The 15359-nt window shown below is 31.9% G+C and overlaps 6 protein-coding genes across 7 annotated transcripts; 3 read left to right on the forward strand and 3 right to left on the reverse strand.

Annotated features, from left to right (window-relative positions):
* Positions 1 to 602: 602 nt before the first annotated feature.
* Positions 603 to 3933, reverse strand: LOC128388592 (CAR1 transcription factor-like). The gene is made up of 6 exons (XM_053348021.1): positions 3632 to 3933; positions 2639 to 2747; positions 1746 to 2207; positions 1374 to 1589; positions 961 to 1188; positions 603 to 873 (listed from the first exon to the last, which is right to left on the reverse strand). The coding sequence occupies exons 3-6, from the start codon at positions 1963 to 1965 to the stop codon at positions 740 to 742; spliced, it is 798 nt and encodes a 265-aa protein (XP_053203996.1). The 5' UTR covers positions 1966 to 2207; positions 2639 to 2747; positions 3632 to 3933; the 3' UTR covers positions 603 to 739.
* Positions 3934 to 4689: 756 nt separating this feature from the next.
* On the forward strand, positions 4690 to 8006 carry LOC128388550 (C-terminal-binding protein-like). Its single transcript, XM_053347965.1, has 6 exons — positions 4690 to 4870; positions 5133 to 5435; positions 5692 to 5898; positions 6016 to 6240; positions 6332 to 6463; positions 6606 to 8006. The coding sequence occupies exons 1-6, from the start codon at positions 4855 to 4857 to the stop codon at positions 6965 to 6967; spliced, it is 1245 nt and encodes a 414-aa protein (XP_053203940.1). The 5' UTR covers positions 4690 to 4854; the 3' UTR covers positions 6968 to 8006.
* An 850-nt stretch (positions 8007 to 8856) lies between these two features.
* On the forward strand, positions 8857 to 10127 carry LOC128388349 (max-like protein X). Of its 2 annotated transcripts, none has more exons than XM_053347738.1 (3): positions 8857 to 9014; positions 9134 to 9492; positions 9580 to 10127. In XM_053347738.1, exons 2-3 carry the CDS (start codon positions 9190 to 9192, stop codon positions 9889 to 9891), a joined length of 615 nt encoding a protein of 204 aa, XP_053203713.1. In that variant the 5' UTR covers positions 8857 to 9014; positions 9134 to 9189; the 3' UTR covers positions 9892 to 10127. The 2 variants fall into 2 exon arrangements, with proteins under 2 accessions (XP_053203713.1, XP_053203722.1); XM_053347747.1 differs by having other exon boundaries at positions 8878 to 9014; positions 9186 to 9492.
* A 409-nt stretch (positions 10128 to 10536) lies between these two features.
* LOC128388365 (synaptobrevin-1-like) lies at positions 10537 to 11498 on the forward strand. The gene is made up of 2 exons (XM_053347758.1): positions 10537 to 10696; positions 10983 to 11498. Coding segments are annotated over exons 1-2 (330 nt in total). The 5' UTR covers positions 10537 to 10694; the 3' UTR covers positions 11311 to 11498.
* Positions 11499 to 11645: 147 nt separating this feature from the next.
* LOC128388339 (39S ribosomal protein L28, mitochondrial-like) lies at positions 11646 to 13454 on the reverse strand. Its single transcript, XM_053347726.1, has 6 exons — positions 13107 to 13454; positions 12880 to 13011; positions 12528 to 12813; positions 12208 to 12334; positions 12063 to 12099; positions 11646 to 11961 (listed from the first exon to the last, which is right to left on the reverse strand). The coding sequence occupies exons 1-6, from the start codon at positions 13295 to 13297 to the stop codon at positions 11910 to 11912; spliced, it is 825 nt and encodes a 274-aa protein (XP_053203701.1). The 5' UTR covers positions 13298 to 13454; the 3' UTR covers positions 11646 to 11909.
* A 643-nt stretch (positions 13455 to 14097) lies between these two features.
* LOC128388679 (uncharacterized) lies at positions 14098 to 15331 on the reverse strand. Its single transcript, XM_053348113.1, is given in 4 exon segments — positions 14098 to 14684; positions 15169 to 15210; positions 15213 to 15280; positions 15282 to 15331. Coding segments are annotated over 4 exon segments (441 nt in total). The 3' UTR covers positions 14098 to 14403.
* Between the last annotated feature and the right edge of the window lie 28 nt (positions 15332 to 15359).

Here is a 15359-nt window from a genome sequence, read left to right on the forward strand (position 1 = left end):
CCACTCCAAATAATGATTATATTGATTAGTTATTAATGAGAAAAAAATGTTTTGAAACAAATGACAAAATTAGATGAACGATTATCGATTCTGATTGTTGCCGTTCTAGTTTCATCTGACGGAATTGACAACTTGCTAAGGCGCAGAAAGTTAATTGTTTCGTCGATTTGGTTAATCATCGAGTGAAGTCAAAGATTGTATTACACTTGTGTGCATGACGATCATCGGTGGCTGAATGTGGGGATTATTTGATGATGGATTAACTAATTGATTCTGTTGTTGTTGTTGTTGTTGTTGTTGATGCATTAATTGAGATTGTGAGGCTTGAACTAATTGTGATTGTAAGGATTGGTGAGGGTTTTGAATTTGTTGCTGTTGCTGTTGTTGTTGGTGTTGTTGTTGCTGCTGTTGATGGTGATGATGATTATTTGCTTGATTAACTAATCCATTTGTTGATTGGATTGTGTTAGTTGATCCTGCTGGATTTTTCGGTCGACGTTTTCGCGTTTGAATGCCGTCTTTTTTCATCGTCATCGGACGTGGGACACCGTGTAATTTAAAGTAAAGGCCACAAGCATTGCAAACGGGCGCACCTTCAATATTACGCCTCCAAAGAGTTGTTTGTCCAGTGCCACAGTTTGAGCACGATAATCCGGCCCGACGATTATTGGGAATCTTTTTGTGTGGTTTAATTGGTGGTCGATTCATACCATTTATCTTTGAGTAAAGACCACAAGCGTTACACAAATAATGACCTGTTCCATCTCGACGCCATAAAGGTGTTGACATCGCTCCACATTAACACATTCCCGTGCTTCCCGTATTCATATTCAGCTGGTAATTGACTTCGATAACATGGCGCTGAGACTAAAACTGCAAAGGTATAAGAGAAGATGAGAATTTGATTAAATTGGTTCATTTGGAAACTAAATTGGATGGAGAAAACAACAATTAACATACTGTGATAATTTGATGGATTGTGATTAATAGATTCCGAAAGCTGATTATCTGTACCATTCCCATTAGATGAAGTTGATCCTCCGTACGAATCGGGTGAAGTAAAATATGGGACTAAATTTCCGCCAATAATATTTTTCTCATTTCCGTTATCACCAGAGTGTCCCGTAGGTAAGGTAGACATAGAATGGCCTGTTGGCCCTTGAACAACGTAACTATATTGAAATCCCGCTACAATCGAGGATTAAGATAAAGGGGAAAAACATCACCAAGGAAGATGAACAATTAAACAAACCGAACAATTAAACATCGTTCAAATCTTTTGTTCATTGTGTTTCAAACACTTAACCAAATGATTGTTTCATTTGATTGAACGGAATGAGTTTCAATGATTGCGGAGCAAAAAGATCACATACCTAAAGATTGAACTGGTACATAAGGAACTTCGGGATTAAGTGATGAACGGGAAGAAGGAATCAAGTCCATGTTGATATTATTATTCTGTTGTTGTTGTTGTTGTTGTGATTTCTTATTATCCTCATCGTTGGACTGATTTGGTTGTTGAGTTGAATAAAACTCCTCTTGTTTCAATCCTTGGTCCGAATGAACAACATATTGATCTTTGGTGATTTCTGGACACACGAAACAAGAGAGAAAACGTAATTAAAAGTAAAGATGAGAAAAGGAAGAGAAAAAAACACCACAGATAAATGATATAGAAATGAATTCGTTGGACAATCAGAATCATTTCGATTTTCACTTAATCACAAGTTGAAACAATTTCTTACCAATCTTGGGATTTTCAATCATGTTTGATTTAGATGGTGAAATTGAAGTGGTTATATTTGAGGACGATGATGATGATGATGATGAAGTTAACTGATTAGTGGCATTTGAATCGGCGGTCATCTTATTTTTTAGACTATCATTGTGGGCCGAGTCGATTGGCGATTCCTTACCTGCCATTATTATTTCTTGTTTAACGTTCAAATACTTTTGGCTTAGCATTTGGTACGCGATGGCGATGCTGATGATGATGAGATTGTGACAATAAATTGTTACTGAATCTCAGAGTTTTTTCTCCCTCTTTCTCACTCATTTTCATTCTCTCTCTCTCTCTCTTCTTTTTCCATTTTCTTTCTTTTCCCTTGTCTCCCATTGGTTCGAAGTTATCAGAAAAAACTTTGGATCTATTTACTCTGCTAATCCGATTCTATGGTAACAAAGTGATAAAAAGTCAAGTACTTTCTCTGTAAAGAAATAATCATAAAGTTTGTTTTTTGGTTAGACTCATAATATTAATTATTAGAAAGAATAAGAGGAAGATGATGAAGACGATGATGAGAATGAGAAAGAGGAGGTTGGATAGGTGATGGAGGTGGAGAAGAAGAAGAAGAAGAAGAAGAAGAAAAAAAGTAAAGATGAAGCCTGAATTCACCCTTCATCATCTTCTTCATCTCTTCATCCTCTTTGTTTTTCTTCATCATCGTCATCATCATTTAGCATCATAATTAGGAATCATCCAAGAGAAATGATTCCTAATTGTGTAATGCTAATAATGTTATTAATAAGGTGTTTTAACCAAATTATGATCAAAGTCATTACAATCAGGTAATTTCATCTTCTCCATCATCATCATCATCATCTCATCATCCTTACAGTTTCATTCAAAGTCACTTACATTTTTGCCTCCTCGTGATTTATTTTACTTTTTTTTTACATTTAATTGCGTCAATTGTTGTCAATAATAATATTCATCATCATCATTAAGGCTGATTAATTTATAGACACTATTAATACACAGGAATTAAGAGAGAAACTCAATTAGAAAGGGAGAAAATTAAATTAATAACAATTGTAACAATTAACTTCATAACAACAACAACACACGAAAAAAAAAGGCGTAACTGATAATTTTAATCAACAACAATTATCTAATTCTAATTAGTATTATTAAATTATCTCTTTTTTTTTCATTCATTTATCTCTTGAAATTTATTCTCAACTTTAATCAGTAATTGATTGATGTTGTTGATTTGTTAATTAAAACTACAGGTAACTCACAGAAAATTGTGTGATACTAAAATTTAGTTTTAGTTTAGTTGATTAACTTTCTCACAATCGTCTAAACAATTAATATAATTGGTAAATATTAGTAACATTTTTCTTAACTAACTGTAAGAACATGATTATCTTCATCTCTTTCTATCTTCACAGTGATTATTGATTAGACAATAGATTTCATCTAATTATTACACTTAGTTTGATTTGTATCATTATCTTAAAAATGATTATCATACATAAACGTGATCAAATTTGATTAAGGTCTACAACAGGTAAATCTTATCATTACCATGATATTGATTGACATAATGTTTTGTTGTCTATCACTAATCAGTGAAAAAAAGTAAAAGAAACTGATTAAAAAATAGATGAGATTAAATATCTTCAATTGATTAACTTTTAATCATCTGATATAAGTTAATATTAGTTAAAAAAGAAAAGGATAAAGTTAATTATAACAAATTAAGCTAATCTAAGGTTAATAACAATTGAAATGCTGGATAAGTTTTATAATAAGTTGATCAACAATTTGTCTTCACATTGTATTGGTCTTAGATTTTGAAAATTGATTGCTCATTGATAGGATTACTTAATTAAGTGAGTACTTTACCTTCAGGGAGGATCAATTACTTTGTTACAATTAATTTTATCATCCAGGTAACCACAAGAATGAAGATGAAGAAAAGTTAATGGATGATAAATGGAGAGAGAGAGAGAGAGAGAGATTGAGTGATATTCGTCATTTGTCTTCCTCTTCATCTCCATCATCCATTATTATGATTATACTTAACATGATGATTTCCATCACCATCAAGGTTAAATGAGTAAAAGATGAAATAATAATAAAACGAAAATAAGATCAACAAATTGTTTGAAAGAGCGAAATCACTTTGAGGGTAACAAAATTAAGCAAATAGATGTTGATTTGTGTGTAACAATCAGAGTAAACAGAAAGTTGTGGGTAAAGGTGAGAGAGAAAAGTTAACCTTTGACACTAAACGAGAAAAGAAACAAACAGATGAACAAATGTCAACAAACATTTCATTTGTTTTTCTTTAAGTAAATTAATTAATCATAATTTTTTTTTCTCTCTTTTTTTTCTTTCAAATTGACACTTTTCAAACTTCAACCAATACAATTACTCTCATCATTTCAACCATTCACCTCTAAGAGTGTAAATACAAATGTTCATCGTTCATCATTATCACTTTAATGTCTTCTTAATTTTCACTAATTCTTTCATCATCATTTCATAAATTCAGTTGGAAAATAATCACAATTAACAATTTAAATTCCAATCGATCGGATAAACTTTTCTGTTCATGGAAAATAATTCAGCCCAAGAAATGAAGATTTTCTTTGAAAGAATAGACGTTCAAAACCGAACAAGATAAACTGTAGCGAATAAATTGTCGAATTATCAACGATTTTAATTGTAAAATTAAAAGAAAAAGTGTTAATTGTTAATCGAAAAGAGAAAAAAGAGCGACTGTCGCCACCTGGCGAATGAACTTCGATGTTCCATTTAAATTTGGCGCTTTTCGTTTGCGACAAAAAAGTTCTCAGTTCGCATGACCGCATTGGGCGTATCAAAATGGCGCTTTTCTTTTAGTCTTGCATTTGCAGTTTCTTTTGTGGCGATTTCTCTTTCTTTTTCTCTCTCTCTAGGTTTTTTTCTCATTTTTATCATCACATTTTGACTCTGTTTTTTTTGTGTCTCGGTCTCACTCTCTCACTCTCTCTCATCATCATCATCATCATCATCAGCATCTTCTTCTTCCTCATAATCGTCTTTGTTAATAAATAAATAACAATCATAATTTAGTTATAAATATGATCAAGAGAAAAGGTAAGTCCTATTTTTCTTTGTCATCAATCACTTGGTGCTGAGGTGGTTTTAAAATATTTTCACTAATTGATATCTTTTCTCCCTTCCTATGTCCTTTTATTCTTATGATATTAATTCTTTTGTCTGCTTCTTCTTCTTTCTCTTGCTTCTCTTTTATCTCTCTTCCTCTTTCTCGTTTGTCTTTTCTTCCCTGTCATCATCTCTATTCCCTCTTTCTCTATCTCTTTCTCTTTATCTCTCCCCTGTGTAACATGATTTACAGTCGGAGGCAGAGGTCCCATCTCAAATGGACCAATGCATACCAGACCACTGGTTGCCCTCTTGGATGGACGGGACTGCTCAGTTGAGATGCCAATATTGAAAGATGTAGCAACCGTTGCCTTTTGTGATGCCCAATCAACCCAAGAGATTCATGAGAAAGTGTTGAATGAAGCTGTTGGAGCCCTTATGTGGCATACAATTACACTAACTAAAGACGATCTCGATAAATTTAAGGCTCTCCGTATTATTGTTAGGATCGGTTCAGGAGTTGATAATGTTGATATTAAAGCGGCCGGAGAATTAGGTAAATATTACCTTCTTTACATTTTATCATTTGCAATGCTCATCATTTTATGCTTTCAACCCGTAAAGAAGCATCATTTTATCTTGCATTCTTTTCTAGTATGAGTTCTCATTGTCTTAGCTCTTCCCTATATCTATTTTTCTCTGCTGTCATTGGATCTTTCAAGCTTAAATATTTACAATTTTCTATTTTTTTCTTAACCGGCTTATTTAATTTGCGCTTTATTTTAATTGTTATTGTTTTTTTTCATTCGTAGGTATTGCTGTTTGCAATGTTCCTGGTTATGGTGTGGAAGAAGTAGCAGATGCAACCCTTTGTTTAATACTGAACTTGTATAGAAGGACATATTGGTTAGCAAACGCGGTTCGAGAGGGTAAAAAATTTCAAGGACCCGAACAAATTCGTGAAGCCGCAGCAGGCTGCGCTCGGATCCGCGGTGATACTTTAGGAATTGTTGGATTAGGTATGTATTTATCTTTTTTAGCCTAAACTGTCTGTTTTGGGTTTACAGCTCAATTTGATAAATTCCCTCCAACCTGGTTCCATCTCTAATTCTTCATAATTATATTGTTCTCTTTAGGTCGAATCGGTACTGCTGTTGCCCTCAGAGCTAAAGCGTTCGGATTTAATGTTATATTTTATGATCCTTATTTGCCGGATGGTATTGAAAAATCTTTGGGACTTACTCGAGTCTACACTTTGCAAGACTTGCTTTATCAAAGCGATTGTGTTTCTCTTCATTGCACTCTAAATGAACACAATCACCATCTAATTAACGAATTTACCATTAAACAGATGCGGCCTGGTAAGTTGTCTCTACTTTGACATTAAGTCAAATGAACCAACTTGTCATTTTATTTACCAATATTGCTCATTTAAACTTTTATTTTATTCAGGTGCCTTCCTGGTCAACACAGCACGTGGTGGCTTAGTTGATGAGAACGCATTGGCTGCCGCTTTAAAAGATGGAAGAATTAGAGCTGCCGGTCTTGATGTTCAGGAGAATGAACCTTACAGTCCAATGAGCGGTAAGTTTACTATCCCGTTCTTACATGTATTTTTAAATCCTTTTGGTTTTTTTATCATAACAATTGAAATGTATTTTCCCTCTCTTTTCCCTTTTTTTGTGCAAACAATATTTAATGAAAACAACAAAATTCAAAATTTCAGGACCACTCAAGGACGCACCAAACTTGATAATTACACCCCATGCAGCGTGGTACAGTGAGGCAAGTTGCACTGAGCTTCGTGAAATGGCTGCAGCTGAGATTAGACGAGCTATAGTTGCACGTATACCAGATTCTCTACGTAATTGTGTTAACAAAGAGTATTTCGTCTCGAGTGCTTACGGAGAAACTTTAAACGGGTCCGCAGGATACAATTTTCATTCAATGGCTCCCCACTCAACCACACTTGACTCCATGCCTAGCGGAGCTCCCGGAGCAGCAGCAGCAGCTCATGCAACCCCTCATTCAACCCTTCAAGAAGCCGTTCAACTAACTCCCAAGCCAGAGAGCTCGGAACTTCATTGAAAGTTATCATCCATATTTGAGAAAATAATCACTCAGAAAACCACCAACAAACAATTTAATACAAACTTCAATACAACCACCAAACAAACAAACAAACAAATAAAATCATAAAGCAAGTTGCAGTTTGGCTCGTATAAAATTGAGATACAACATCACCTCAACCCCTCTCTCCACAAGAAGATAAGAAATACCCACACATCACCTCTACATAAAATACACTTAAAACTTGATAAAAAAATTCAACCAACTGAACCCTTCTCTTCTCAACGAAAAGCAAACTTGTAAAATCAAGGAAAGGTGTGATTGTATCGATACATGGTACCATAACTTCCTCCATTCTCTTAACTGTTCATCTACGGACGACTGTAGGAAAAGTTCAATTTATCAGAATCGATCCTCTTTTATCACTTTGTACTATCTCTCATCCCTTTGCCCAAACTCTTTAACTCTCTCTCTCTCTCTCTATCTCTATCTCTAGCTCCCTTCTTTTCCCATCTTTCTTTCTCTTCTTTTCTCTTCATGTCATTATAATTAATTTGATTAAAAAACGGTATGGTGAACGATTTATACTGGAGACAGACTTGAATATCTTAGGATAGTTTTAATATCATAATGTTTCTTGTAAAGAGGAGTTTAGCTATTGTTAACCAGCAAAACAAATGTCCCAATAGTTAGTAACTTTTGTTTCGTTACCTTTTCTCATCCCAATTAACACCAATTAATCAGCATTCACAAAAAAAAACACAAAAGCAAATTAATTTTGAAGATATGGTTACATGATTCCACTAATATCTCACCTGACCAAAATCATCATCATCTTATCATCTCATCATCCAACAAACAACCAACATCTCAACACCAACAACAAATCAATCCAACCAACAAACAACAAATCAATTGTTATTAAAATTAACCAGAGCACTTCATAGATTTCACTCGATTGAAGTAAAATCAACCAATAATTTATGGTAACAATTAACAATCATCTTTCTTTGCAGTTATCTATGATTAAAAGCAAAGGCTATTTTATCAATGGAAATTAGTTAATTTCTTCTCGGTTAATGAGTTTAGATTATTATTATTATTTTAGTTAATTAATCTTTTTCTTTTTCTAGTTCGATTAAAATCGCGATCACTTAAATGTTTTACTTCGGAATTTACATTTAATTCACTTGGATGATTATGTAATTAACAAATTGTTGGTTTTCGGGTAGCAATTAGTTGATAAAGAAAAGCAACAACCTTAATTACTTTTTATCAACTTGACACTTATCAGTTTATTTGTCTTTGATTACAAATCTAAGATTACATACATTAAGATATTTACTTAACTACTTGTTAGATTATCCAAGTTAATCTATTACTAATTAACTTAATTGATTAACTTTAAGATAAGTAAAAGTGAGCAACTAAAAGTACTAAAAGTTAATCATCTAGAGAGATCAAATCAACTCGTAAGATTAATGAAACGGAGATAATTGATAACTAATGATGATACAATTGATGAATAAGAAAAAAAACAAGATACAAATATTGAATTTTAATTCTTAATTGATTGGCTTTAATTCAACAATTAACTCGTAATCAGAGATTCGGTTAAAACTTTCAAATCATCAGAACTTTTGAAATAAATGTTTCAAATTACGTTGAAATTTTCTCATCTTTCTCTTCATCAAATTACTTACTAAAAATTGATTCTAAATAATTGAAAGTAATCATTTTCAAAGTAGAGACAAAAATGACAATTAATCTGATTGATTAGAAAATTAATTTTTCTAAAGAATAAAAAAGTCATTAGTTAGCCAGCCAGTCGAAGCTCGGCTGGCTAAGATCTCTAAAAATATTCGATCAGATGAATTCACTCTGATTGGTCAATTGTTCTTTCGAACCTGTTGCCATCTGGTGGTAGAAAAGAAAAGAAAACAACCAATGTTTACAAACGTTCTCTCTTTAATTATCGTTAATTAACTAATCTTTAATCTCTAATCACAACAAAGGCCATTTTAATGCCTCTTAAATTGGTTTTCTGTTAATCCGTTTTTTTTGGGTAAGTATGAACGCTATTTACTTTCACTTTTACTCTTTATTTCAAGTTATTGTTTTAAAAAGAAAAAAAATTTTCAATTCTAATTTAAGTTTTTTTTTTGTTCTTTTCTCTCCTCTTAGAGTTTTTGATTTTTTTGCTCTTTTTTTTTCGTTTCTTCTTGTTGTCAACAAGCAACATGATTTCTGCATCTTCTACCCACAATACTGATGCTTCATTAACCACTGATGATGAAGATTCTGACCACAAATCCACCACCAGTTATAAGGAAAGACGCCGAGAGGCTCATACTATGGCTGAACAAAAACGTAGAGATGCAATTAAAAAAGGTTATGAGGAACTTCAATCATTGGTACCAACTTGTGCTCAACAAGATTCTGTTTCAAGTTATAAATTGAGCAAAGCGACGATTCTTCAACGATCAATTGAATATATTCAATATATGCAATCACAGCAGAAAAAAGAGGAAGAGGATTTACAAGTAAGTTTGTTACTAAATTATCTCCAAGGCCTAAGAAATTAACGTTAAGTTTTTCTCTGATTTTATTTTTCTATATTTTGTTTACAGTCTCTTCGTAAAGAGGTTATTGCTTTACAAATAATGAAGGCTAATTATGAGCGTATAGTTAAACACCATCAACAAGCTCAACCTGGACAATCGTGTAATCAAATAAGTGAAGATGTTAAATTTCAAGTTTTCCAAGCAATTTGTGATTCTCTTTTCCAATCATTTGATTCTTCAGTTACAGTTAAAAATTTCGATGAACTTTCTGGTGGTATATTCGGTTGGCTAGAGGAACATTGTAAACCTCTTACCCTTCGTGAAATAATCATCAACGTATTAAAGCAACTTAAAAGTCAAATGATTAACCACCATTAGATGGTCATAATCAACTTTATTTTCAAAATCAAATTGTTACGATTACTTTAAAAACATATACACAAAAAAAGTTTATCATATGATAACAAGGAGAAGATTATTATATTTTATATTTCTCCAAAATTGTTTCTATTAGTATAAAACTTTGTAATACAAGAAGTGAACTTTGTTTTTTAAATTGTTACAAATTAAATTCAAATTAACTGAAATCAATTAAAATATTAAGATTAATGAAACAGAGACAATTGATAACTAATGATGATACAATTGAGGAATAAGAAAAAAAAACAAGATACAAATATTGAATTAAATTCTTAATTGATTGGCTATAATTCAACAATTAACTCGTAATCAGAGATTCGGTTAAAACTTTCAAATCAACAGAACTTTTGAAATAAATGTTTCAAATTACGTTGAAATTTTCTCATCTTTCTCTTCATCAAATTACTTACTAACAAATTGATTCTAAATAATTGAAAGTAATCATTTTCAAAGTAGAGACAAAAATGACAATTAATCTGATTGATTAGAAAATTAATTTTTCTAAAGAATAAAAAAGATTTAAAAAGAATACGAGAAAATAGTTGTTTTATTGTCCACCAGATGTCAGTGATCGTGGAACACAAGTTGACTCAGCAAGTGAATGAATGAAGGGCCTTCGCTTGAGGGGCAGAAATTAAACTTCAAACACTTGACGTTAATTGTTTTTATTTTGTTTAATTGTTTCTTTTATTTTCTGATTAACTTTTTATTTCTCTTTTTTTTTACTCTGATTGTGGTTTTACTTTTGTCTTTGTATAAAAATGTGAGTATTTAGTTTTTATCTCCATTGGTTTGTCGATATTCTAATATTTTACCTGTGATCTTTTGTTGCCTCTAAGAAAGCAACAAGTGGAATCACAACCTTCAAACCTTGAAAACTCCCCTTGATGTAAAACTTGTCTGTTAATCTTTCTCATTTTTTTCTATTTCCTTCAATCTTTTCTTTCTTTCTTTCTCTTTTATATGCTCTTTCTTTGTGTGTGGTGATTATTTTCTGTATATGTGTATGTTTTTCTTGTTCTCTCTCCCCCCTCTCTGTGCTATATTAGGTCAACTGGATATGATGGTAACCGATCTGCCGGTGGCGGTGGTGGTGGTGCTCCTGCATCATCTAAACGGCTTCAACAAACTCAAGCTCAGGTGGAAGAGGTTGTCGGTATTATGAAACATAATGTGGAAAAAGTTTTGGAACGGGATCAGAAATTAAGTGAATTGGATAATCGAGCTGATGCCTTGCAACAAGGTGCCTCACAATTTGAACAACAAGCTGGTAAATTAAAGCGTAAACAATGGTGGAGAAACATGAAAATGATGGCCATTTTAGCTGGAATATTTATTGTCTTTCTTATTGTGCTGATCGTTTCATTCACTTCTTAAAAAAAAGGAAAAGTATTAATCTCCCAACAATATCAAATCTCTTTTTGTCAAAGAAACAAAACAAAAACAAAAATTATTCAGAAGTTCATTGTCATCTGAGTAAGCTCAACATTCTGATGATATTACTTTTATGATAATAATAAAACTGAAATTGGTTAAATTTTTTTTTAACTCAAAAAAAGATTAAATCAATTGAAAGACTTTTTAATTGTGAAATGTGAAAAACAACATCAACACAACAACAGACTTAAACACTATCAATCCAACCATGAAATCAAACAATTGAGCTCCTTTTCTGTATAATTGTTGAATGTTAATGAATAATTAATTGTGAATACGGGAAAAATATCGACTCGTTTTTAAGTATAGTTAATATGTGAACAGATACAATTATATAATTACCATGATTCATTTGGTTTACTTCAAATTGTGTTCAACTCAATCACTGACACACCTTTTCCTCTTTACCTTATTCACTTTCTTTCCGATAATCAAATTAACGATTGTTTTTAAACTGAACAAGGTAATAATCATGTAATGAAATCAGGTTTCTATATATAAACAATAACAGAAAAAGAGTTGATGAAATTATTGATGATTCATCTGAGATGAAGTAAACTTTTAGCTCGATCCAATAGACTTTGTGGTTCACTGTGAAGAAGAAGACAATTAAAAGATGGAGATTAGTTAATGATGGTTTAGAGGTTAATTAGATTGAATTGTGATTTTCCTAATGGAAGGGTAATAATTACCTTTTCTGCTCTGGCATTTCCCCACTGGCTTTTAAATCTGTCAACAAGATTAATGGAAACATATTAGATAAGATTCTTAATCTCTGATGATTTTTTTTACTTCACAATCTAACTGTCAATCTTTACAATTAACAGTCTAACTAACCTTCTAGTTTTTTCACTAAATCGTTGATATATTTTACTTTCAATGGTTCTGATTGTTTGTAGGTTGATTCGTGATTCTTTTCAATAGCTTGAGCCCAACTTAACCCAATCCATTCAGCTTCTTCCAACTGTAAATGTACAACATGAGACAAATTAATTGGATATAGTTTCGTGAAAGGACAATGGTGACAATCAAGTGATCATTGACAATGATTGGCAAAAATATACAATCTCATTGTCAATTAAAATACACTGAGGGTTTGATATGCTTGAGTATGATTACAGTTATTATATTACAGGAAATTTGATAGACAAACTTACCGGAATTTTACAATCTTGATATTTATTCTTGACTAATTCAAATTTTTCAGGATCATTTGGATGGAAATCGTTTTTAGCTAATGTTATCAGCATCTTTCGACGAAGCTTAAGAGCCAATTTTGATTGAAGGTCTTGAATTGGTGTCCGAAGGATATAATTATCGAATCCATGAGCCTCGTGAATTAAATTGAGAGCGTGTTTTGTACACACTATACTCAAATAGGTGTCAAGTACTTCACTATAAACGGTTGTCCGGTAGATATTAGGCATCCATACCTTAGCATTTCTATATGATCAGAATAGGAAAGGAAAATTAGTAAGAAAGTGTTGGCAATGGAAATGGAAACTGTACCTGACACCAGAGTCTCTGAACAATTGTCTCTTTGGTAAACTAAAGCCGAAAACTACATCTTCTCCGCCGAGAATAGCTTCGTCAGAAGTTTGTAGCTTTTGAGTGGCAACTGGTAGATCGGGAACTCGTTCACTATTTGGTAAAGAATAAAAAAAAAGAGAAAAAGAAAATAAATAAATAGATAAAATGTAAACATAACTCATAACATGTGAATTTGTTTTTCTTACATTCTTAAGGTTTTCGCATCAGTAAGTTTATAATCCAAAAGGTCACCAGTGGTTGGGTCATCATGAACACGAACCGGTGGTTTAGTAAGTTCCAATCGGTGTTTCAAATAATGTTCAGGAAGACGACGGACATATGGATTTCTCATCCATCCAAGAGGATAAATATTTCTCGTAAAAGCTCCGATATTCATGTTCCCGAATATCAAGTCAAATTATTAACCACTCAAACTGATTAAAAATCAATTCAAATGTAAATAAAGTGATGATTAATTATCAAAAGAAAACAATTTACCACATTAATTGAATTGATAAACAATAACTACAATTGAAAACATGTGAGAGATAAACAAATTCAGTTTAATCCATGAATCGATTAAATTATAAGAGTCGATCTAAAATCGATTTTCGTTTCGTAAAAAAACTTTTCCTTGTTTTTCAAATTTCAATCTAAAGCCACCGATTGATTGTTATTCAAGATTCGAGTTCATAAGTTTAAATAGTCCAATATTTAAATCGATTTTGATAAAAAAAAGTTCAGTGATTAAGTGAGGACAGATCTCGATCTCTTTCACGATCTCAGGCCTACTGGTGCTCTAAGGATGAAGTCGTTCGAGGTTTGAACCCTTAACTTGTTTTGCTTTCGATTAGATCAGATTTTCATGTGAATTCATATTAATACCCTTGCGAGATTTTCAAGTCCTTACTCACAAAAGTTCTGGACAATGTCCGTTTTTCATCACGGAAGTTACAATCTATTTATATACATAATTATTGATTCAGCGTATATCATTTGATAGTGATTAATGAGAATGAACTGAGAGAAATTGATTAAAGTTGTTTGATCAGAATCATAGTGGATAATGATGATAATTGGAAAATAAATTATCGTAATCTGCATCACGAACTGATTCAATTATCTGACTGCACGAACTGAATTTTGAACTTTGATATGGATTCAGATTTCAAGTTGATTGAATGAATAGATGTTCAGTTTATTTATTTTAATTTAGTAAAATGTTTTATTTAAATTGTTTCAAGTTTGTTCCTTTTCATAATTGATGGTACAAGTGAGTCTAGTCTGCAATTAAAGTTATAATCGTAAAGAGAAAATTGATTTGTATTGATCAGGAAACGGAAACAAAAGAAAGAAAATTTTAAATTTGAAAAGTTCGACGGCAAATAAGTCGACAATATTTTTTGTTCCATCAAAAAACTTATCCATTGATTGGTAATCATAATTAACTGATTGTTGTTGTTGTTTTTGTTGTTATTATGTTGATTATTATGTTGGACATTTTTAACAAACGTCGCTGAATAAACTGGACATTCGACTTTGTCTGAATTCTATGAAACTAATTCTTCCATCTCGATCAGTGTCACATTCAGTCATCAATCTTTCAACATCTTCCGCGGTAAAAGGCTTGTTGGACATCGCAAAGGCCATTTTAATCTCGTACCGATCAAGGTAACCATTTTTATCGGCATCAATCCAATCGAAAAGTTTTCGCAAGTTACCATGTTTCTCGGCGATAGTTTCCAGAAAAGCTTTCAATTTATCAGAAGTAATAAAACCATCGCCTTAATCATGATCAGAGAAAATAATAAGTAAATAAATCAAATCAGAATATAAAACAAAATAATACAATTAGATTCATGAGAACCAGAATTTACAGTCAGAATCAAAGATTAGTTAGTCTTTCTCCGTTCTTACCAGTGAATTTGTCTATTTTGTGACTATAAATCATTCTAATTATTTAACTGTAGCAATTAATTTAGTTGATAAACAACGTGAAATGTTATTCTTAGCTTAGTTTACGACTAATTCAAAATAATTTAAATTTGATTTGCATTCGAAATGGGATTAAATTAACTACTTGTTGCTTAGAAACAAAATCTGAACTTTGAAGTACGAACATAAATCCTTCGAGTATAAATGAGTTAATTAGATTGAGATGATCCAATGAAGAGATTATAAATCTTTCATAACAATTAGCATTCAATTATATTGGATTATTTATTAGTTGTTATTATTGTGTGAATGAATTTGATTAGATTAACTTACTTTGAATTTCCTCGATTGTTTGTGTAACTGTCCCTTCTTCCGGTGAAGTCCGAGTTGTTTCAAAATGTGTTTAAATGTCGAGATGTCAAGTTTACCTTCTTTATTAGCGAGAATTGAAATAATCTTTCAAATCACTTTCCTTGATTTCCAATTTGTCGCCCATTCTTATGATTTAATAATTAACACAAAAA

The sequence above is a fragment of the Panonychus citri genome, unplaced genomic scaffold, assembly GCF_014898815.1.
Source record: "Panonychus citri isolate SS breed McGregor unplaced genomic scaffold, ASM1489881v1 Contig00004, whole genome shotgun sequence".
In the NCBI taxonomy this organism is placed as follows: Eukaryota; Metazoa; Arthropoda; class Arachnida; order Trombidiformes; family Tetranychidae; genus Panonychus; species Panonychus citri.

Excerpts from the sequence above, each read along its gene's own strand:
- LOC128388592 (XM_053348021.1), bottom strand. The coding sequence starts at position 1,965 with ATGCTAAGCCAAAAGTATTTGAACGTTAAACAAGAAATAATAATGGCA. Across the intron at positions 1,590-1,745 it reads GATTGAAAATCCCAAGATTG|AAATCACCAAAGATCAATAT; the intron begins GTAAGAAATTGT and ends TCGTGTGTCCAG. Across the intron at positions 1,189-1,373 it reads TGTACCAGTTCAATCTTTAG|CGGGATTTCAATATAGTTAC; the intron begins GTATGTGATCTT and ends CCTCGATTGTAG.
- LOC128388550 (XM_053347965.1), top strand. Across the intron at positions 5,436-5,691 it reads TAAAGCGGCCGGAGAATTAG|GTATTGCTGTTTGCAATGTT; the intron begins GTAAATATTACC and ends TTTCATTCGTAG. Across the intron at positions 6,241-6,331 it reads CATTAAACAGATGCGGCCTG|GTGCCTTCCTGGTCAACACA; the intron begins GTAAGTTGTCTC and ends TATTTTATTCAG.
- LOC128388349 (XM_053347738.1), top strand. The coding sequence starts at position 9,190 with ATGATTTCTGCATCTTCTACCCACAATACTGATGCTTCATTAACCACT. Across the intron at positions 9,493-9,579 it reads AAGAGGAAGAGGATTTACAA|TCTCTTCGTAAAGAGGTTAT; the intron begins GTAAGTTTGTTA and ends TTTTGTTTACAG.
- LOC128388339 (XM_053347726.1), bottom strand. The coding sequence starts at position 13,297 with ATGAATATCGGAGCTTTTACGAGAAATATTTATCCTCTTGGATGGATG. Across the intron at positions 13,012-13,106 it reads GATGCGAAAACCTTAAGAAT|TGAACGAGTTCCCGATCTAC; the intron begins GTAAGAAAAACA and ends TTTACCAAATAG. Across the intron at positions 11,962-12,062 it reads GAAATGCCAGAGCAGAAAAG|TGAACCACAAAGTCTATTGG; the intron begins GTAATTATTACC and ends TCTTCTTCACAG.